This window comes from Phyllobates terribilis, unplaced genomic scaffold (assembly GCF_046119375.1).
Source record: "Phyllobates terribilis strain yellow unplaced genomic scaffold, ASM4611937v1 Scaffold_1__5_contigs__length_1240528914, whole genome shotgun sequence".
NCBI classification, from domain to species: Eukaryota; Metazoa; Chordata; class Amphibia; order Anura; family Dendrobatidae; genus Phyllobates; species Phyllobates terribilis.
In genome coordinates, this window is record NW_027362761.1 from 843,292,853 (window position 1) to 843,315,448 (window position 22,596).

Consider the following 22,596-nt stretch of genomic DNA (forward strand, 5'->3'; position numbering starts at 1 on the left):
TAAGATCAGATTATCCACTAGGAGCACATCTTCCTACATGTGGGGAAATGGGATCGAGCTCATGCTCACAGGCACCTGAACTATTAACATTCTTGGCCCGGTTTCTGTCAGTATTAAAAAAAACAAAAAAAAAACAGCAGCCATTGTAATTCTATAGTGATTACCGTACCTTCCTAGACAAAATGATTGTGACTTGCTAATTTAAAGGTAATTAATAATTTATTTTTAATGATATTTCCTTTTAATTATGTTCTTTCTATTCCTGAGGAACCCCTTTAATGGAAGTAATTTGTTTTCTATAGAATGTGTTAGAAGAGGATTTGTAAAATTGTGCGACCCAAAAATGGGTAACACCACCATCTAGTGGCCATAGTGTTGTACTTCTTTATAGCTTCAAGTTCATTGTAGGACTAAGGCTACATTCCTACATCCCTGTGAATTTTACCATACTTGAGAAATGGAGCTTTTTGTTTCTCATGTATCATCTGTGTTGCATACGTATTTTTTTCTCATCCTTTTCTTCAATGAAAAAAAAAAAATGTTTTTGTTGCAAAGAGCCCAGCAAGGTCACATCTTTTGATTCATATATATCACAAAGCAATAGATTCATGACACACTGATGGAAAATAGAAGCAAATCTGAAGCCTTCAGTGTTTGACAGATCCCCATAGACTTTAATGGCCGATTCTGATCTGCAAACCTAGATCAGAATAGGACATGTCCTAAGTCTCACGGATCTCACACACAGATCTTTTTTTTTTCATGGCTACTTATATAGATCTATGAATCAGTGTGCTGTCAGAGAAAGAAAAAAATGGACAGCAGGCGGATGTGTCACACTCATGGGTGAATGTAGCCTAAGGGCACAATCTGGATTATAAGCACTGCGTGAGCCATGCATCTGCGTAAACTTTCCTTATATGAGCTGGCGCTGGTTTAGCCATTTGAATACATTATGTGGGAATATTAATTTGAAGCTTTCCTGGTAAAACTACCTGGCTATCTGGGGTTAGAGCTGTTTAAACTCTTGTCATAAGAAGTAAAAGCTCAAAGAAAGAAAAGCTCACTAATGATTTCTGTTCCTTACTTAGCCCTCCTCGCCAGCACATTCTGGATGTTGAGACAGACTTCCATCATACACCAATTTTCAGTGATGCTAGCAAGAAGCGTCTTGTAGATAACACAGAAGACTGGCACCCTCGTACCGGTACCACCCAGTCGCGTTCCTTCCGTATCCTTGCTCAGATGACTGGAACAGAAAATCGTAAGTTATTTTACAGCTTGTAATGGCTGTGCAGATGGTGGAAATGTATTTGTGGCTGTGTTCTAGGGCTTCTATTCTTAGCTGTCGAGATTATTTTTAATTTGTTATTGCATAAGATTTTGTTTATTCAGGACCTACTCCATTATCCAGAGAGGAGAACATCAGCATCTCTCCATATTACATACAGCTCTGGCAAAAATTAAGAGACCACTGGACAGTTTTCTAAAAATCCCCATCTCTACATGTCTGACAGCCATTCCATTCCAGTGTCAGTTGAATTCCAACCAAAGTCCACCTCATTCTACTTAATGTGCTTCTGATTAGGTGATCACCTGAACCAAATCTTATGTAACGAGGGAAAGTATAAAAAACACTGCTGTGGTCTTCACAATCCTCTTGCAATAGGACAAGCTGGATGGCAAAACAAGTGCTAGGAATAGCCCAAAAGTAATTTGAATGAAAAGATAACTTTTAACCGTGTCAAAGGAGTTGAAAAGAAAAGTGAGGAAAAGAAGGGCTCAATTCTGGCTTTACTAGCAGAGGGATACAGTGAGCGTCATGTTGCCTCCATCCTTAAAATTTCGAAGACGGCAGTCCATTACAACAAGGTCAAGCCGCAGACATTGGGGACAGCAAAGCTACAGACCGGCAGAGGACGAAAGCGACTCTCCACTGACCTGGATGACTGTCATCTTATTCTAATGTCACTCCGCAACCACAGGATGACATCAAGTGACCTACAAAAGGAATGGCAAATGGCAGCTGGGGTGAAGTGCACGGCAAGAACAGTTCGTAACAGGCTCCTAGAGGCAGGCCCAAGTCATGTAAAGCTAGAAAAAAGCCTTTCATCAATGAGACGCAAAGGAGAGCCAGGCTGAAGTTTGCCAAAGACCATAAGAATTGGACCATAGAGGACTGGAGTAAGGTAATCTTCTCTGATGAGTCTAATTTTCAGCTTTGCCCAACACCTGGTCATCTGATGGTTAGACGGAGACCTGGAGAGGCATACAAGCCACGGTGTCTTGCACCCACTGTGAAATTTGGTGGAGGATCGATGATGATCTGGGGAAGCTTCAGCAAGGCTGGAATTGGACAGGTTAATCTTTGCAAAGGACGTATGAATCAATCTGCATACAAGTTTATCCTTGAAAAACACTTGCTTCCTTCTGCTCAGACAATGTTCCCCAACTCTGAGGACTGTTTTTTCCAGCAGGACAATGCCCCATGCCACACAGCTTGGTCAATCAATGTGTGGATGAAGGAGCACCACATCAAGACCCTGTCATTGCCAGCCCCATCTCCAGACCTGAACCCCATTGAAAAACACTGGAATGTAATCAAGAGGAACACAGATAGTCACAAGCCATCAAACAAAGAACTAATTAAATTTTTGTGCCAGGAGTGGCATAAGGTCACCCAAAAGCAGTGTGAAAGACTGGTGGAAAGCATGCCAAGACGCATGAAAGCTGTGATTAAAATCATGGTTATTCCACCAAATATTGATTTCTGAACTCGTCCTGAGTTAAAATATGAATATTGTTGTTTCTAAATTAATAAAAACTTGTTTTCTTTGCATTAGTTGAGGTCTGAAAGCACTGTTTCTATTTTATTTTGACGAATTTTCATTTGCTGCAAATAAATACAAAATTTTTAGCTTTGAATTTCGAAGACATGTTGTCAGTAGTTTATAGAATAAAACAACAATGTACATTTTACTCAAAAATATACCTATAAAGAGAAAAATAAGAGAAAATGAAAATTTTGCAGTGGTCTCTTAATTTTTGCCAGAGCTGTATATAACACATTTGATATCAGTAGAAAATATAATTTTTCATTTCACCTGTGATGGTATGGAAATTGCTGATTTTCTGCAGATACCAGCAGTATGAGCAGCTTATTTTTAGGGAGTAAGTCTAATTGAAAGCAATATTTTAAAGTGTTCAATGTCTTGAAGCTGGAGAAATGGAAGCAATCTTACATAGGACCACAAAGTTACAGAGTGGTCATTAAGTGCTGAAAAGCATAGTGCATAAAAGTCTCAACCCTCTGCTGACGCAATACTTGCAAAGCTCCAAACCTTCTCTGATTTTAATAACAACCAAAAACTCTGCGCCGGTAGCATCATGGCATGGGTTTCTATGATTGAGCAGCTACATGCAACACAAAGCACAATATCAAGTGTCAGATGGAGTGACTCAGGTCACCAGACAGAACATGGATCTTCTGCACCAATCACTCTTCTCTACCTGGCAGTCTGATGGATGAGTCTGGGTTTGGTGAATGCCAGGAGAACATTAGCTGCCTGACTGCAATGAACCAACTATAAAGTTTGATGGAAAAGGGATAATACCATGGAGTGGTTCATCAGGCGTTGTCTTAGTCCCCTTAGTGCCAGGGAAGAGAAATCTTAAGGCTTCATCATGCCAAGACATTTTTGACAGTTGCACCCTTTTAACTTTGTGGAACAGTTTGGTAAAGTCCCTTTTCTGTTCCAGCATAAATGTGCCCCAGTTTATAAATCAAGTTCCATATAGGCATGGTTGGGTGAGTTTGGTGTCGAGAATGTGACAGGCCAACATACTGTAGCTCTATGACCTCAACCCTAAGGGTATGTGCACATGTTCACTATTTGTGGCAGAAAACTCTGCTTCAAATCTGCTGCAAATACTGATGTGGTGTTTGGAAAAAACACAGCATGAAGTATACAGAATACATTTTTTATGCTTTTTTTTTTTTTTTTTTTTTTTTTTTTTTTCGTTTTTGATGCATTTTTTCAATTCTTTAAGGTGGAATTTGCTGCAAAAAGGCTGAAAAAAGTGAGAAAATTGCAATGTGTGTAAAGACCCTAATAAATTCCTGTTAGGATAAACTAAAACGGAGAGTGTAAAGCGGGACCTCTAATCCAATGTCTTACAAATTCTCTTTTGAATGAATGGACAAAAATGTTCACAAACGCAGTACAAAATCTTGTAGAAATTCTTCCCAGAAGAGTGGAAGCTCTTTAAGCTGCAAAGGAGAGCCAACGCCATTTTAGAAAGAATCTGTCAGCAGGGTTTAATACGCCAAACTTTTGAATAATTATGCAAATGAGGCTGTAAATCTGAAGCTTCCTTCTCTCCAGCTCTATTTTCCCGCCCAATGCTTCCTCCTTTTCCTTGACTGACCTGCTCTGTGACTTAGTGCAAAGGAGCTGTCAGTCAAGCAGGGAGCAGCAGCACTGGACAGGGAATAGAGCTGGTGTGACAGAGGTTTCTGATGTACCATAGCTTTCAGCCTCCTTTGTATATCAATTCAAATACTGATTTCTCAGTAACTGAGGAACTGGCATGTAAAGGTATTGATGAATTTGACTTTGATAGAGCTACATGCACATATAAATAGTTAGGGGGATGAAAGCCTGCTGACAGATTCCCTTTTAATGTTTTATGGATTTAGATGTGATGTTCTTTAAAATGCCTGAAGGTGTAATATGTAGGTGTCCCAATGCTTTTATCTATATAGTGGATATTTAAAAACTGCACTTGGGAATTAGTTTGATGTGCCCAGTGTTTTGGTACCAAGTTTTGGACACCTCCTAAACACCACCTGTTCAGTGGCTTTCGCTGTCCACTGGTCTCTAGGCTTTCTGGTAGTCAGGTGAATGGGCCTCAGCTGCAATACCAGACATGGACTGTGGATAGGAGCAGAGGCATAGTTAGGGGTTCAGCTCAGGGGGGAAGCGAAACATCTGAGTGGGCCCCTAACCGGTAACCCTGATTACAGCTACAGTGGTTCCCCCTAATAAGGGGTATAGGGAAACCTCAGCAGATGACCCAGCTGCTACTGAACATAAATAAATATACGAAGACCAAGACTGATATTATTATCGCCATACGGTGACCAGATAATGGTAGACACCAGTCCTGCAGAACATAGAAGTGATGTACAGTACAGTTATAGATAGTGACTTACAGCTGATGTTCATTCTGATGGAGTTGCTCACTTTTGCTGTCTTTTCAATCTGGCCCAGACCGACATAACGACTTCTTCCAGTCGCAACTCGTCTGCAGAGATTACAACAAAGACACATTTGACTTCTCACACCTGTTGCACCATCTCCATCTATTCCCAACCTGCACAAACTACTCAACCCAATGCTGAGCCACTGCTGCCAGATGTGTCCTGCACCTGCTGTTTGGCACAATAACCATGCTCCTCTTACTGCTCCACACAGTAATATCCACCACTGTGCCCCTTACATAGTAATAATGCCTCTTTTGTGCCCTCTGGATGGTAGAATTACCATTGCCCTCTATAAAATATGAATGCCCTGTGTAAATGGCCCAGAAAATAGTGTCCATTTTGACTCTAGAAAGTTATAATGTACCCTATGCACCTTTGTCGGTCATGTTACCCTGAGTGCCAATAATGCTTCTTAAGTGCCCACTTAATATTTAATAATGTCCCCTGAGACCTCAAATGTACAGGTACTCTATAATCAGTATGATGGGGCCACAGCTGCCCCATACCCAGTCTAATGGACCCACAACTCCCCTGTATACAGTATGATGGGCCCACAGCTCCCCTATATATATATATATATATATATATATATAATGCCCCCACGGCTTCCTTGTACACAGTATGATGAGTCTACAGCTCTGCTATACCCTGTATGATGATCCCACAGCTCTCCCAAAACACAGCTTTAGCTCCCACACTGTATAATGGTCCCCATAGTAGTCCCCACACTGTATGATTGCCCCCACGATAGGCCAAAAACTGTATAATGGCACTGAAATTTGCTCCTACGCTGTATAATTTCCCTCACACTTTGAGAACCCCTCCCACAGATGTCCCTACAGTGTGGGAGGGGCTCATCACACTGTATGATGGCTCCCTGCAGTAGTCCCCACACTGTATTATTACCGCCACAGTAGGCCCCAAACTGTATAATGGCCCCCGCATTAGCCTCCAAACTATATAATGGCCCTTGCATTAGCCCCCAAACTGTATAATGGGCAACACATTAGCTCCCAAACTATATAATGGCCCCCACATTAGCTCCCTCAAACTATATAATGGCCCCCAATACTTTGAGGGTCTCCCCCACACACTGTTTCAGGGTCCACCATTGTTTGATGCCCCCACAGTCACACCACAAGTTTTAATAAAAATAAAAAAAGTCATATACTCTCCTAATCCAGGATCCTGATGCGTCCACAGGTGAGGCTCGGCAAACAAATGCGCTGATGTCAGTGTCGACTCTGAAGTCCTGTGCATGGTCCGGCGCCTCTGCCACTGTATCACCAACGGAGAACAGTAGTGCAGGGGGATTCTGTCTCTTTGCACTACCACACAGCTTAACTAATGCCAATGTAGTTAAAGAAGTTGTACAGTACTTTTACCCCCCACCCCCCAATGTATCCCCCCGGGGCCCCTAAGACTTTTTGTAATTACCTTATGTTGCTGATAATGCCTGTGAGCGGCGCTATCGGTGGCTGCTCACAGGCATCACGTGATCCCCCCCCGCTGACGTCACGACAAGTGAGGCGTGACTCAGCGCTGAGGTCCCCGCAGTGGCTGCTGGGTTGTGGGTGGGGTTACCCCCTGCGTCACACCCAGCATCCACCACGTGCTTTCCCAATGAATGGAGAGAGGCAGAGCGTGCGGTGGATGCCGGGTGTGACGCGGGGGGGTAACCCTGCCCACAGCCTGGCATCCACCTGGAACGCGGAAGACAAAGACCCCTGGCTACTGCCAGCACTTGTCGTGACATCAGCGGATGTCAGAGCCGGCTGCAGCCGAGGGTCACGTGATGCCTGTGAGCGGTCAGTGATACTGCCTGTGAGCGGCGCTATCTGCAACATAAGGTAATTACAAAAATCCTTAGCGGCCCCGGGGGGATACATTGGGGTGGTAATATAAAGTACTGGTCAACCCCTTCAACAGTAGCATACCTCCGGGTGGGCCCCTCGGAGCGCGGGGACTGTGCGACAGCACCCTCTGTTCTCCCCTCTACCCCTGTTTCTAAAAAAAAAAAAAAAAAAAGCACCCATTTTTTGGGGGTTGGGAGGGGGGGAGGGGTAATACCATTTTAATATTATCTGATATTATTTTCTTATTACTTTTCAGTTACAGAACCAGAGTCTGAAAATGTGAAAAAAGACAAGTAAGTTTAGTCTTTTGTGTTGGCATCTGAGAGCTGTGAAGTGTTTGTGCTGAAATACATATGTCACTGGTCAGTATGGAGTCACGCATGCCTCCTCTTCTTGTTACATCTCTATGTTGTGGCTTTGTGACCCTCCTGTTGTCAGCTGATGTTTTTATGGCTACTATGCTTGTAATTGTATAGTTTTTGTTATATTCAGCTTTCTGCAGTGTGACTTGATACATTATGCTGTGTAAGTAAATGTCCATGTTTCAATGGATAAAACCTCTTTTTATTTTTACTTTTTTTTTTTTTTCTCTTGTCTTTTCCTATCTTTTCTTTCTTTGTAGGGAAAAAGTTCCTGTTCAAATCATTAGCCCAAAGTATACTAAATTACGAGACTGGCACCATGGTGTCTCAGCCCGTGTTCTAAATGTGCAGTGATCCTCTACTTTTTCACATTAATTTCCTGTCTTTTCTAAACTTTTCGTGGCTTTCATTCTCAATGCTGCATTGCAAGGGAAACATTTTGTGTTCTCTTTTTATTTATTTTTTTTCTATTTGCTGCATGAAAGCGATAAACTTGGCTTCCCGTAACCTATATTGAGTTTTCAGCGTGAACGGTTTTCTAGATGAACCTTAGAAATGATGTAATAAAAAGCTTTCTAGTTTTTAATCCCTTAAACAGATGTAGCAGAGCTTTGCCTATAATTGGGGGGTAAATGTGATCCTATGTAAAACTGCAAGTAAATCTACTATCTCCAGGTTAATTAGAGCACGTACTGGACAAGGCAGATAATAGATGTCAACTGGAAAATGAGATAATATATACAGTTAGTCATACAAATAACATTATTGGCATGTATCTGCTGCTGGATGAATGGTCGACCATTCGGAAAGAAACATGGATACCCAAAGGAGAAAAGCTGAAAAAAGGTCATACTGTTTTTATTCTTACGTGTGCACTCGTCTTCTACAGTGCCACCGTGTAACCTGTGCTTATTAATAAACGTTTTTTACTTCATACTCGCCGTTGTTTCTCTCTGACTTTTTTTTGGGCTTTTCTCTTTTGGGTATTCATGTATGCAGGTTTATATGGCTCATACAGACCTTACTGCCCCTTTTTAAAACAACCGTCCTCTGAATGTCCACTACAGGGGAAATATATTCTCACACAGTACCCAAATGAAAATGACGACAGCGTAAGGCCATATCAATATATATATTGTGTTTTTTTTTTTTTCTGCGGGATTCTGGCAAATGCCTTCAATTGGAAGGCTGCTGTGTTTCCTATTGCACAATACAGCCCCGTTCACATTTGCCAACTCTGAGCCCACTGATTGTGTCTCACCTCCCCTTGATAGCACCGCTGCCCTCATTATAAGAGTTAACTCTGACTGTGTTGGCTGCTAGCAAAAGCTGTTTGATAAACTGCCTCCAAGCAAGGGACTATACTGACTATGGAAGGATTCACTGGTCCAACTCCGCAGCACCTAGCATCCATCTGTGTGGTATCCAGAATCCATCTGTACCTGTAGGAGTTCCCATTGAGAGCAATGAGAAGCTGCTGGCAAAGCTCCTGTGATGTAACTGGCTATAAAGGGGGGGGGGGTGATGATCCAAAGGCGCTGTCACTCCAGATAATTTTTAAAAAAACAACAGTTTTTATTAAAACCACAAATAGAGGTCAGTTATACTAATAGATCTCAAAGACTGGTAAATAGAGAAAGTTATTGGATTTTTAAATGGTCCACATGAGTTCCTGAAGGATTGAATAAATGTATAGATCATACAGGTCAACATGTGATGCACGGACAATGGGCACTATCGCTTTTCATTTGGAGACATTTGGTTATAGGGAAACGGTTAAATGATTAATGAATCTGAATACCCGCACCTGTTTAGGGGCTTTATAAGAATGCCCTTTACTTTGTATGTTTATTTGTACCTGGTGAAGAGAGCGGTTCGCTCTAGAAATGCATGGTTTTAATAACAGGTTTTTAAAAAAAACCATCTGGAGTCACCTCGCCTTTGGATCATCATTTTTTTTCTATTCCCTTTGGATTTGTGTCCTCACCCCCAGCTGGGGGCTGATGATGAGGGCTGCAGAGTTGTGCCTGCGATTACACAACGATTCCAAGTGAGCCTTTCCAGTAGTCGGCTCTAGCCTGTCAGAATGAGCTGCCTCACACATAGGAGCGCCTCTGGTTTTTCTGGCTCTATATGCTGTTGCCCATCTCTGCTCCCCCACACCCAGCTGTCACCTACTACTGACCCTGACTTCCCACATGGTCTTGTTAGGATAGAGGGAGGGGGCTCTGCTGCTGTGGTAGAATCAGCTGGAAAATAAAATATTGTGCTGGACTTGGGCACTATTCTGCATTTTTGGAGAAGGAGAAACTCTCAACATTGCGCTGTCAGTAGACCTTCTTTTTTTGCAATCTGAAGCACCAATGACCACTGTCCATGAATGAATGGCTGGTGATGTCTCCAAAGCTTCATGGTGGATAAGTGTAAAAGCTGCCTGTTATTTGTGAAACTGGAGGTGAGCTTTAAGGATACTTTCACAGTGCATTTTGGCACACATCCGTTGGTTCCGTCAGGGCTTGATTCTAAACCCCTGCAAAACTGGATTCGGGCATATACACCAGTGGGGTCCTAGAGTATAATGGTGCGACAGAGCCAGACAGAGGTGTGTGATCTGTTGTGCATCATTTTAGGGCCTGTACTCCTACTGGAGGCAGACACTGACGTAGTAGACTCCGTCTGGGTGTCCCTCACCAGTGCGCATACACACCTGAAAATTATGCACGACAGAGCACACGGTCTACCAACACCATTCTAGTCTATGGTCGGTGTATACACCCGAATCCCATTTTACGGTGGGTTCGGACAAAAGCCCTGACAGACTGGTGTCAAAACGCAGCGTGCAGGGAGAAAGCACCCTAAGGAAAACTCAATCTGAACAGGGCCCAGTTCATATATGCCCTGAATGCGTGCAGCCGATGGCCTTTGCTGTGGTTCTCCAGTGCACTATGTCCTGCAGCTTTCTTTACATTTTGAAAAATCCTCAAGATTGAGAGTCCCCAATACTTGGTACCGTTTAATGCCCAACTGAAAAGATGGTAACAGATGGCTAGCTTTTAAGACTACTGCGATCTCCATCAGGCATTGCTTATTTACACGTTTTACTCCGTTTACATTTTTAATTCTCAATTAGCTCTGCTACATCTGTGTAAATGTGAACATGCACTGCTGATTTAATGTATATTGGCGTTCTGAAAGGCAACATAAACAAACTGAGACTGGGAATGTGATGCATGCTTATTGTCAGGGTGCACCAGTGAGGAAAACCTACTAAATGGCCGGTTGCATGCTGATCGGTTTTCATCAAGGATGCAGTTTCCGCTATTCTTCTTCTATATCCTATAGGGTTTGTTGGCTGCTGATGCTCTGATGCTGATTCATAACCATTGGCCATTAAAGTGCTTGATAATATATGAAAGGCACTGCAGCTTGCGGGATTTCTTCCATTGGCAATAGGTTTCATGAAAGTGTGAACCGTGATTGATAAGATTAGCAATATATTTTATGCTGGGTTGATGATGATACTTTTAACTTTTAGGCCGGTTGTGTGCATGCATTTTAGAGATTCGTGTTTTGGATTGTTGCTGAGTAGGCAACTTTGAGAGTTGAGCAGAAAAGTAGCTTGTGTGTTTCTACATAAAACTGCTTATGATGTGCATGGATAGAATTTCTAGCTTGAAACTGCATGCCTTTATTTTGCAAAAATTGAGTATTGGTTGCATTTGTACATATCTGTGAGGCCATAGATGGCTCAAGCTTTGATTTAAGGAAATATCTTTACTGTGTAAAAACACATTTGGTGCTATTAAATGACTTTAAACTTCCAAAGAGCAAATCTGACAGAAGCGCTAGGACAAGGTGTTTCATGTTTTAAAGGGGTTATCCCACGAGTAAGTATATTTATTGTGCAGATTAAGAAAAATTGTAATATTGCCAATTAGAGGCATTTAAGAAAAACACTGAAGAATGATGATGTTTACTTGCATAACATGGCTCTATCCTGTTGTTCAAAAAGAAGATCAATGTGCAGGTCCACTGGAGCTGATTGCTGATGGACACACATGCTCAGTCACTCTCCCCACCATTAAATCCTCATTCATTCTTAGTATAGTGATCCTCTGTTCGCTGAACAACAGGTTATACAAAAATTGCTTTCACCCTGCATGTCAGGACTAAAATCTGTAAGTAGCATGGCAATGTACTGCAAAGCTAATAAGACTGCCTCTGAGGATTGAGTGGTGAGCAAGGATCTTTTCACTTCTACAGACTCAAGGATATAATTCTTATTTAACTATGTGCAGGGGAATGTACTGGGAACTATATTTATGGCTGTCAGAGGGAGAAGGAGATTGACTGAGGACTATGTTTATGGATGCTAGAGAGGGAAGTAGACTGACTAAGAACTTACATTTACAGCTACTAGAAGGAGAAGGAAACCTAAGAAACTTGCTGGGGACTATATTTATGGCTGCCAAAAAGGGAAGGAAACTGACAGGGAACATACTGGTGACTATGTTTACAATAAGTAGGAGGGGAGGAGAATGATTGAAGCTGATGTGTACCAGCGTGGAGAGAAAGACATGTTAAATGCAAGGATCTACAGTGAAGGAAATAATTATTTGATCCCTTGCTGTTTTTGTAAGTTTGCCCACTGACGAGGACATGAACAGTCTATAATTTTAAGGGTAGGTTAATTTTAGAGATAGAATATCAAGAAAATCACATTGTATAAATTAGATAAATTTATTTGCATTTTGCAGTGAGAAATAAGTATTTGATCCCTCTGGCACACAACACTTAATACTTAGTGGCAAAACCCTTGCTGGCAAGCACAGCAGTCATACGTTTTTTGTAGTTGATGATGAGGGTTGCGCACATGTCAGGAGGAATTTTGGTCCACTCCTCTTTGCAGATCATTTCTAAATCATTAAGATTTTGAGGCTGTCACTTGGCAACTCGGAGCTTCAACTCCCTCCATAAGTTTTCTATGGGATTAAGGTCTGGAGATTGGCTAGGCCACTCCATGACCTTAATGTGCTTCTTTTAGAGCCACTCCTTTGTTGCCTTGACTGTATGTTTTGGGTCATTGTCTTGCTGGGAGACCCAGCCACGACCCATTTTTAATGTCCTGGCGGAGGGAAGGAGGTTTTCACTCTAGATTTTATGGTACATGGCTCCATTCATTCTCCCATTGATGCGGTGAAGTAATCCTGTGCCCTTAGCAGAGAAACACCCCCAAAACATAATGTCTCCACCTCCATGCTTGACAGTGTGGACGGTGTTTTTAGGGTCATAGACAGCATTTCTCTTCCTCCAAACACGGAGAGTTGAGTTAATGCCAAAGAGCTCAATTTTTGTCTCATCTGTCCACAGCATCTTCTCCCAATAACTCACAGAATCATCCAGGTGTTCATTGGCGAACTTCAGACGGGCCTGCACATGTGCATTCTTGAGCAGGGGGACCTTGCGGGCACTGCAGGATTTTAAACCTTTAAGGCGTAATGTGTTACCAATGTTTTTATTGGTGACTGTGGTCCCAGCTGCCTGGAGATCAAGTTTCCCCCGTGTAGTTTGAGTCTGATCTCTCACCTTCCTCATGATCAAGGATACTCCACGAGGTGAGATTTTGCATGGTGCCCCAGATCGATGTCGATTGACAGTCATTTTGTATTTCTTCCATTTTCTTACTATTGCACCAACTGTTGTCTCCTTCTCACCCAGCATCTTACTTAAGGTTTTGTAGCCCATTCCAGCTTTGTGCAGGTCTATGATCTTGTCCCTGACATCCTTAGAAAGCTCTTTGGTCTTGCCCATGTTGTAGAGGTTAGTCTGACTGATTAATTGAGTCTGTGGACAGGAGTCTTTTATACAGGTGACTATGTAAGACAGCTGTCTTTAATGCAGGTAACGAGTTGATTAGGAGCGTCTAACTGGTCTGTAGGAGCCAGAACTCATAATGGTTTGTAGGGGATCAAATACTTATTTCTCACTGCAAAATGAAAATAAATTTATCTAATTTATACAATGTGATTTTCTTGGGATATTCTATCTCTCAATGTTAAAATTAACCTACCCTTAAAATTATAGACTGTTCATGTCTTTGTCAGTGGGCAAACTTACAAAAACAGCAAGGGATCAAATAATTATTTCCTTCACTGTAGAATTGTAGGCAGAAAACAGAGACTTGCGTAATGTGACACTGCCCATAAGCCTGTATAACATTAGTGCAGCCTAGCAGTGGTTCTTAGTGGGCACAGAGAGCTAAAGCTGAAATGGTATAGTTTCCCTGTGGAAGCCGTGCAAGACATTTAAAAAAAAAAAAAAGTGAATCGTGGAATAACCACTTTAATGACAGGCCTGTGATCTTGGCAGTAAACATCTTTAGTTCTATCCTTCACTTGTACGTCTTTATGTAATATAATGTATTATAATTTTGTCTGTTTTCAAATAAAGTGTATTTACTGTAATCAATGTGGAAAATCTTCTTATTGATCCGTGTGTGCCTAAGAGTTCGCTCACACTGCCATATAACATGGACTAGTAGTATCTGATATTTTATCAGATAGCACATGGCCCAATGTTATACTATAGGGCAGTGCTGATCAGCGATTTGGCGTGAGAACAATCACAGCAAGCTGCAAATGGCTCCGATATTTGAATCTCGCCCACCGATACAAGTCTACGGGTACATGTGAAACATCAGACTGCACTCTGTTGTTATCCGAGTGCAGTCCAATGTACCGCACACAGAAAGAGTGGAGAAGATTGAGAAATTACATTCTCCATCCTCTCCACAGCTGTTATCTGATTCTCTCATGCCAGGGAATCAGATAACAGTAAGATGACACTTGGCTTAAACTCTGTCAGTTTGATTTGAGTGTCATTAGCATAATCGGCCCGATTCTCTCACATGAGAGGACATATGGCCATGTGAGCGAACCCTAATAGTGAATACTTATTGTCATCAGTTTTGAACATAAGTGAATTAATTTGAAAATCCTGATATAATAAAGGACCTGATTGCTGTCTTAATGATGCTCCCTGTATGGAAAATAACTATTGCAAGAGGAAACTGTTCTGGTGCCACCTAAAGAAGTCTTTACTAATAACAATAAGTGATCAGCTGAAAAGTGAAAAACCTGTGACACTGAGATGTGGTCACTCACACTGCACCTTACTGATTCATTTGTTAACTTTTGGTGAAATTTGAGTTTGTCACTCAACAGTTTCTCTCTATAATAATCAATGATTAGTCACACTGTTGTACACCAATATTTTCAATTAATTTTCTTGTGAAAGTTGTGCAACTTAAGACTGTCATCGCTTCTGCTCTCATTTTAAAGGGATGTTCTCAAATTCTTAAAATTGCTGTAATTAGTTACAGCATGAAAATAAGCAAGTTTGCAATTGTTCTTTTTCTATCTGCTGTCTTTCTACTGTAATGAAAGCTTTTAGCTTTTATTGTGTACATCTGGTTTCCATGGAACTTTGCCTCCAGACCCTGGCAGAGTGTGCAGTAGTTACATTCTAGGAGAGAGGTTAACTCTTAACATACCAGTCACCTCTGTTCAGTCCATTGACCTCTTTACAGCAGTTAGCTGCTCACTTCCTCCCCATCTCCCTCCTCTTCCTTTCATCCTCTGAGATGATGCAGACATAAGTCACCAGCCCAGCAGGGCAGCTTTTGCAGCGGGTCTCCTAATCATGGCTCTCTGCTCTTTCTGTTCCAGTGTCTGACCTGTGTGCTTGTTCAAATGCCCTGTTATCTCAGAGTAAATACAGGGATAACAGTGTAGACTCAGAACAAACCACTGATGAATGTCTTATAGCAAAACTTGTTCTGGGCTTTACTGGGTTTTACTAATACTCCAGTTCTGTTCACCAGAGCTGTCACTTAAGCACTCCTCCCATCAAAGTTGTTATCCTCTTAATATATTGCAGTCATCATATTATAAAGCAATGTGTACTTGCAATTGCTCATTTTGCCCTTCTACCCAGTTAATACCTCTTTTCCACTAGGTCTATGACATCACATGATTAACAACTGATTAGCTGAATCCTTTTAAGCTCTATGTAGAAACAGGAAGCCTTTTTTCCTCCATGAGTCATGAGTCACTGCAAAAGTCCTTGGCAGGGGGAGGAGGGAGCAGCTGGGTCAGGAGTTGAAGGGGATGTGACTCATGCAGAGAAGAGACTTCCTGTTTCTACATAAAGCAGAGAAAAGGGAAGAATTAGCTGGATAGAAAGGCAAAATGAGCAATTGTAAGTACACAGTGCCATATAATATGATGATTGCAATATATTAAGAGGATAAAATGATGGGAGTGCTTCCTTAAGGAGGAGAGCCAGGAAGTAACTGTAAGGAGATTGTAGAGCTCTGAGCTGCTCAAGAGACAACTTGAAAATACCCCTTTAGGTCAAGACTAGTGGCACAAGATGAGAAGCTTTGAACAGAAAAACACCTGATTTTACATTATTCTGGAGAGGTTTATGCTGTATGTGGCCTTCTATGGGTCGTGTTGTGAATTGAAGCCTGTTCAGGGTTTTACTGACGCTCTGGTGTATTGAATTTGTGAGAAATTGGGGTCCTCCGATGAAATTCGTGAAAACTTAAAGGTGCACACATCTATTTAAAGTGTTTCATTTTAGGAGGTGCTATGATACATTTTTTGTAAATGCTTTTCTTTGGTTACCCATAGACATGGTCATCTATATATTTACTAAGATTGTCTAGAATTGCTGACATGGAAATGTGTGTCCAGAAGAGAACAGCCGATGGCCAGTACAACGTACAAAAAATATTTTAATGTTGATTTATAAACACACACACCGTTTTACAATGCACATGTAATAACCACTTATATACAGGACTACATTTTTGTTTTAGATATTTTTCAAAGTCTAGAGAAAGTGGCTGTGGAGCATATTCCTAGATTTCTCACAGATAAATTCCCTTTAGATAACTTTTAAACTGTTGCTTTGCAAATAGCAAATTATTGTTTTTCTACGGTTCTGGGAATAACTGAAGAATTATTTTTTATGCCTAGGGAAAGCCAAGTTCTAAATGGTGATATCAGGTAACAAGTGAAAGAATAATATTAATAATCTCTCCACAGACTGATTTCTAACCTCACAGATAAATAGGACTGAACACGTTTTGTGTTCCCATCAAGTCACCTAATATGTAATTCTGTGAAACCACATGCTGTATGTAAGACGTACATGATTGTGCGTTGTAAGGGCTTGTTCAGACGTCAGGGATTTTTCTGGTACCCAGAAACTGACCAACCTCCATCGGTGTTTTGGATTAGATTATAATCAAAGGTTGGTCAGTGTCTGTCCATTTTTCCAATTTTACTTGTTTCGTTCAGACACACTTGCATTTGACTCGAACCAAAATCTGACAGGTATCTCTGTATTTATGTGGAGCAGTCAGTCTGCAATAATACACAGGCATGTGAACAACCCCACAGACTGATGGCATCTGTAAAGCACTGGGGAATTAATGGCATTATATACTGTAAGAGAGTAAAGTAAATCAGATTATAATAGGTAAACACGGATAGAGCTCCTATGTGAAAACTGACATCTGAATGAGCCCTGAGTGTTATTGTTTTTGGTTATTCTAATCCTGTAACTCTCTCTAGGGTGCGTCCTGTTAACAAGATTGTATTAGGTTTTTGGGCAAGTTTATTGCTTGGCCATTTTCAGTTAAATTCCCCATTTGTTAGATTATAGTCATTGGGCATTAATGTTGGCTCCTAACTGCTGATTTGGGCAAAGGTTCCTGTGATGTGCTAAAAATCATTCACAGGCAGTGAAAAGTACAGTGGATAAAGGAAATGCACACAAGTCATGTTCAAACAGATGTAGCCTGTGTATTTCCCAGCAGATGATGGCTGATTTAATTAGCCATCATGTGCCTTTTAACAGCCGTGGGTTGCAGGGCTGTGGAGTCAGTAAGCCAAACCTCTGACTCCTCAATTTCCACGACTCCGACTCCCTCATACATGGCTCATGTTTAAGTGATAAATTTACTGTAGCACAGATTCATCTCAGCTAAAAGTCTAGACCCTTAGATCAGGAATAGGACAGACATTTATAGGACATTTCATAACTTTCCCAAATTCTTATGAAAAAATAATCCCCACAAACTGCATTGAACTACTGTCCCCAATTTATTATATATATTTTAGGAGTTGGAGTCGGTCCATTTTATACCGATTCGGACTCCGACTCCACAGCCCTGGTGGGTTGAGCAGGCATTTAACACGTGCCGGCAGGGGGACACTACATGCGCATGACTTGATCGGGACGCCGATGAATTTTCACAACAGTTAGAGGTCTGCTGAAGACCTTAGTGCTAGTCATGATGATTCTCCTGTGAAAGCCAGCCTGTAGCTGATGTTCATAGGAAATTGTGATTTTATCTATACATAGCAGTGCATTATGATGTACTGCTATGTATAGCACAAGCGAACAGACGATCGCAGCTTCATATTAAATACAGTTAAAAAAACGTTTTTAAAAATATGAAAAAAAACACACTGTTCAAATCGCACTCCTTTTGCCCCATTTAAAAATCAAAGAAAAATACATATATTTGGTATCGCTGCATTCATATGAGTCTGATCTATTAAAATATCAAATAAATTAATCGGATTATTAAATGGCATAATGAGAGGTAAATCAAAGTCTGAAAACTTAAGATTTTTTTTTTGCCAATGCAACATTGCAATAAATTGCAATAAGAGTCAATAAAAACATCGTATCTACCCCAAAATGGCTTCATTGAATATATAAGCTCAGGGCACAAAAAATCAGCCATCATACAGCAGTATATCCCCAAAATTGAAAGTGTAACTGGTCTCGGAAAATGGCAACATAAGCTAAGTTGTGGAGTTTTTGTTGTTGTTTTTGCTTTAATTTCCATCAAAAAATTTTTTTTTACTTAAATAATAAACCTATACAGGTCTGCACAATTATACTGACCTGGAAAATCATATTGCCAGTTCAGTTTTACAGTATAGTCAATATTGTAAATAACACCCCCTCACCCCCAAAAAAATAAATTGTGAAATTGAACCTTTTTTTTTTTTTTTTTTTTTGCAATTTCAATGTAATTGAAAGTACAACTCATCCCGCAAAAAAATGATAACCCTCATATACAGGTTTGTGGACAGAAAAATAAAAGTTATAGCTCTTGGAAGAGGGGGAGGAAAAAGCGAAAACGAAAATCGCCCAGGGATGAAGGGGTTAACCAGATCAAGATGAAGAAAAATATATTAAGCTTTCTATTCTTTGCAGACCCTCCAGGAGGTTGGAAAAGTCAGTGTTCATAATCTAATTTGAGAAGACACAGATGATTGCTGTAGGTTATATTATATCTAAATTGATACTTAAAACAAGCAAGTTTGAAACGTAAAACCTCGTAAAAAAAAATATATAAAAGTTCTTTGCCAAATTCTCTATTTGCACTTAAACCGAAGTTCTATCGAAATGTACAAATCCCAGCTAGCAGCGAAATGCTTTTTGTTTTAATTGGTTTTGGTCTAGTTGAGCTTAAGGCTTGAAGTGAAACTAATCCCTAAAGCCATGTTAGAAGCCGAGCCAACACACTGTTATTGACAATGGACTCCGAATGACCATTTTGTATATGGTGATAATCTGTCTGGCAGCTAAATAGATTTTAACAAGTTCAAACTTTGTTATATATTTTTCTCAAGTATGTCCGCAGGTCCTCCAATTAATACGGACAGTCAAGCGTTTCCTGTGGATATAGCCATGTGCTCCATGGCTACTCAAACAGAGGACGTTCTTTCCGAAAGTGAACTTCCAACAGTAAATTCTTCTTCACTGAGGTTGAACAAGCTTGATCCAATCCCTAATGCACGAGAAGGAATGTGTCTTACTAATAGCACACTGTGTGACAATGCTGCACTATTCTAAATCTACAAAGGCTTTCAAATTCCAACCAGATTTTCTTTTACCATTGTTTCTGGATATTAACATAGGAGGTATCCCAAAATGGCAATTTAAGGATCCTGTTTAATGCTTACCAAGTATTCCTGCAAATAGATCTACTGTACTTTCTAAGAATTGTGGCATGTCTAGGACCTGTCACCACTTCAAAAACTTCAGTTTTAGCTCTTATTTTATTCCAAGTCCGCCATACAGTTCCAGAGATATTGGCCTTTTTTTATTTGGTGATTATTTTTTTTTTATGGTCTTTACCAAGGCGGTGCGGCTTAAAGGAATCTGTGGGCTTGTCTTTAGACTGCTCTGTATTACCGTGTGAGCAAGAACCCTTGGTAAAGTCCATAAAAAGTAGTATTACATAAAAAGCCCCAGATCTCTGTATAATGGATTAAAAAAAAATAAATGAATGCAAACGGACTGCACACTGATGACAAATGAGAAAGCAATGATCCCACTTTTCTGGATGAAATTGACTCATTTTTCATACTCTCTTGTGAGCCAGGTTTTTGCTTTGAAATCTGAGAGCAGCATGATGTAGGGGCAGAGACCCTGAGTCCTGCGATATCACTTACTTGACTGCTTGGTGCCATTTCAATAGAATCCCTGTTTTCTCTGCTGTGGATGCAGTAGTGGTCAGAATGCTTAGCTTTTTTCACTCCATCCACCCTCCTGATTGGCAGCTTACTATGCACACAGATTAGCCTGATGTCTGCTTCTTTTGCTGATAAAACACAGATTTTATTGAAACTACAGCAAGCTGCTGAGCAAGTGATGCATGCCTGGAATCAGGCTCTCTGACCCAACATTATGGTGCTTTTAATAGCAAAATCCTGCTGACCGATTCCCTTTAACAATGAAGATGGAGTAGAGCAACATAATTCAAGATTGACCTAATTGGGTGTCGATGAAGTATTGTACAGATGTATAGGTGGTTCTTGGCCTTTGACTCACCCTGCTCATTATTACAAGTGGCTGAGAGAGATTGACTTATGTCCCTTTATCTTTGTGTCCTTTGGAACCTAATATTTTAGCCCAATGTTAGGAATTTGGTGCCACTGTTCTGTTTTTTGGGGGTTTTTTTTTAGTTCTTTAATCCATAGTTTGTGAATGGAAGTTCACTGTGTGAAAACTCTGATTTCATTTATGTATTTTTCAAATTGGAATGCATGTCACATTACAGATCAGAGCCTCCAGCTCTAGGAAATGAGGAAATATTCCCAGTTGTTAGTCTCATCACCTCTCCTGAGAAAACATCTGTTTACTCTGGTCCATCAATTAGTCCACAAGAGAGGTAAACCATCATTAATGTGTCTGAGATTGAGCTACTAAGTAGGGTTATGGCCGACATGTCTGAAAAAGAGGATCTGATTTCAAATTATATGACAATAGTTTCATGCATGTCTTTTTAAGAAAATGACCACTCATAATTGTTTTATTAAAATGGGTTATTTGGTCTTATAATATTGATGACATATGTCTGCAGCTCAACTCCATTGACAATGTAAATCTAGGCACAGGAGCTGCTACCAGATGATAGGTGGGGATGCCGGGTGTCAGACAACTATTAATCTGATATTGAAAGGGCTGTCCATTACTCGGACAATTTCTTTTCAATTGCTGTATTCCACAGTTTACAGTAAAAATAGCTTATACTCCCTGCCGGTGCTGATGCTGTTTCTGCGATGTCTGCACCTGGCCTCCCGGGGCTTGTGTGATGTTATTATGTTATGGGAGCCCTGCAGCCAATCAGCCGCAACTTCACTCTTAATTCTTTCAGACGAAACTGACACCCAGAAAAAGTGAGATCTGCTGCTACTCTCTGACTTCCTCCAAATGTCTTAAGTCCACAGGAAGTGAGCGTGAAGCAGCTGCTGATTGGCTGCAGGGCTCAAAATGGCATAATAATGTCATATGAGCCCGGGGAGACCAGGTGCCGACATCGCAGAAACAGCATCAGCACCGGCAGGGAGTATAAGCTATTTTTACTGTAAATGGTGGAATACAGCAATTGAAAAGAAATTGTCCGAGTAATGGACAGCCCTATTAATATCAGATTAATAGTTGTCTGACACCCGGCATCCCCACCTATCATCTGGTAGCAGCTCCGGTGCCTAGATTTACATTGAGACCAGGCACTGACTGTGAAGTTACGGCGCCGACATCAGAGGTGAGTATAGCCGTTTTTTATTTTCTAGTAGTGGACAATCGCCTTTCAAGGGTCATGAGTATCATATGTAGCCTGGTGGTCGAATTCTTTCAAATTTCTACTGGACGCTAAAGGAATTGGGCAGATCACATCTCTATATGCCTCTGTAGAGAACTAGGGGCATAGAGAGTAACTTTTAAGTTTTGTTTGAAGATATAGCATTGCTTTGGTATTGCCTGGTAATATGCTATTAAGCAATTTTTTATTCAGTCCAACCTAGAAATTAGTTTAGCTAATGTACTAAATGGTGTTTTAAACATTGAAACTATAAAGATTAATCTGGCTGCAAGGCGAGTAGAAGTGAATATACAAATGATGATAATGCTGTCATCTGTTTGTATTACAAAAGCTCTGTTTGATTTATTTATGGGGGAGAAGAATTTGAATCATTTTATGACTTTAAATAATTTACTGATGTATGTTGTGCAGTAGGGACAGAGTTCACAATCCACATGATTTTAGGCTATGGTCACATCCATTAGAGGCCTCCTTCACTGATTTCACCATGTTGAAATCCAGTAGGACATCAGTGGAGAAAAGTGATCAGTGGAGTTTGTTGGTCGCTGGTGTCCTCCTTGCAATAATTTGTCACTGTGCTGGGATATTAGTTCATAATGACAACTGCAGCGCAAATATGACCAGAAGCTTAGTGGTGCATACTATAACAGTCCATAATTTTTTGTTAATTGTTTTCTTCAGAAAAGCTTGGTTTGATAATCCTTTGGAATCTTTGCCAAAATGTGCACCTTTCCCTCCTGCTATTGTTCGGACCTTAAATGTCACTAGTCAAGTAGCGACAATATCTAAAACTGCGCCAGTCTATATGAGGTTAGACACTTTTTCTTTATCTTTTGGATTTACCACTTGGACTAGATCCTATTTCCACAAACTAATAATGTAAATAGAAGTAAAGCCTGTTAAAAAATGTAT

General features: G+C 40.7%; 1 protein-coding gene across 1 annotated transcript in view; it reads left to right on the forward strand.

The window, feature by feature from the left end:
- Positions 1 to 22,596, forward strand: part of PDLIM5 (PDZ and LIM domain 5) — a 225,037-nt gene that overhangs the window by 142,867 nt on the left and 59,574 nt on the right. The window contains exons 6-11 of the mRNA XM_073638258.1: positions 1,092 to 1,264; positions 7,379 to 7,415; positions 16,529 to 16,558; positions 19,208 to 19,342; positions 20,641 to 20,751; positions 22,366 to 22,494. Coding sequence (XP_073494359.1) covers positions 1,092 to 1,264; positions 7,379 to 7,415; positions 16,529 to 16,558; positions 19,208 to 19,342; positions 20,641 to 20,751; positions 22,366 to 22,494 — 615 coding nt within the window. The remainder of the gene's footprint in view (positions 1 to 1,091; positions 1,265 to 7,378; positions 7,416 to 16,528; positions 16,559 to 19,207; positions 19,343 to 20,640; positions 20,752 to 22,365; positions 22,495 to 22,596) is intronic.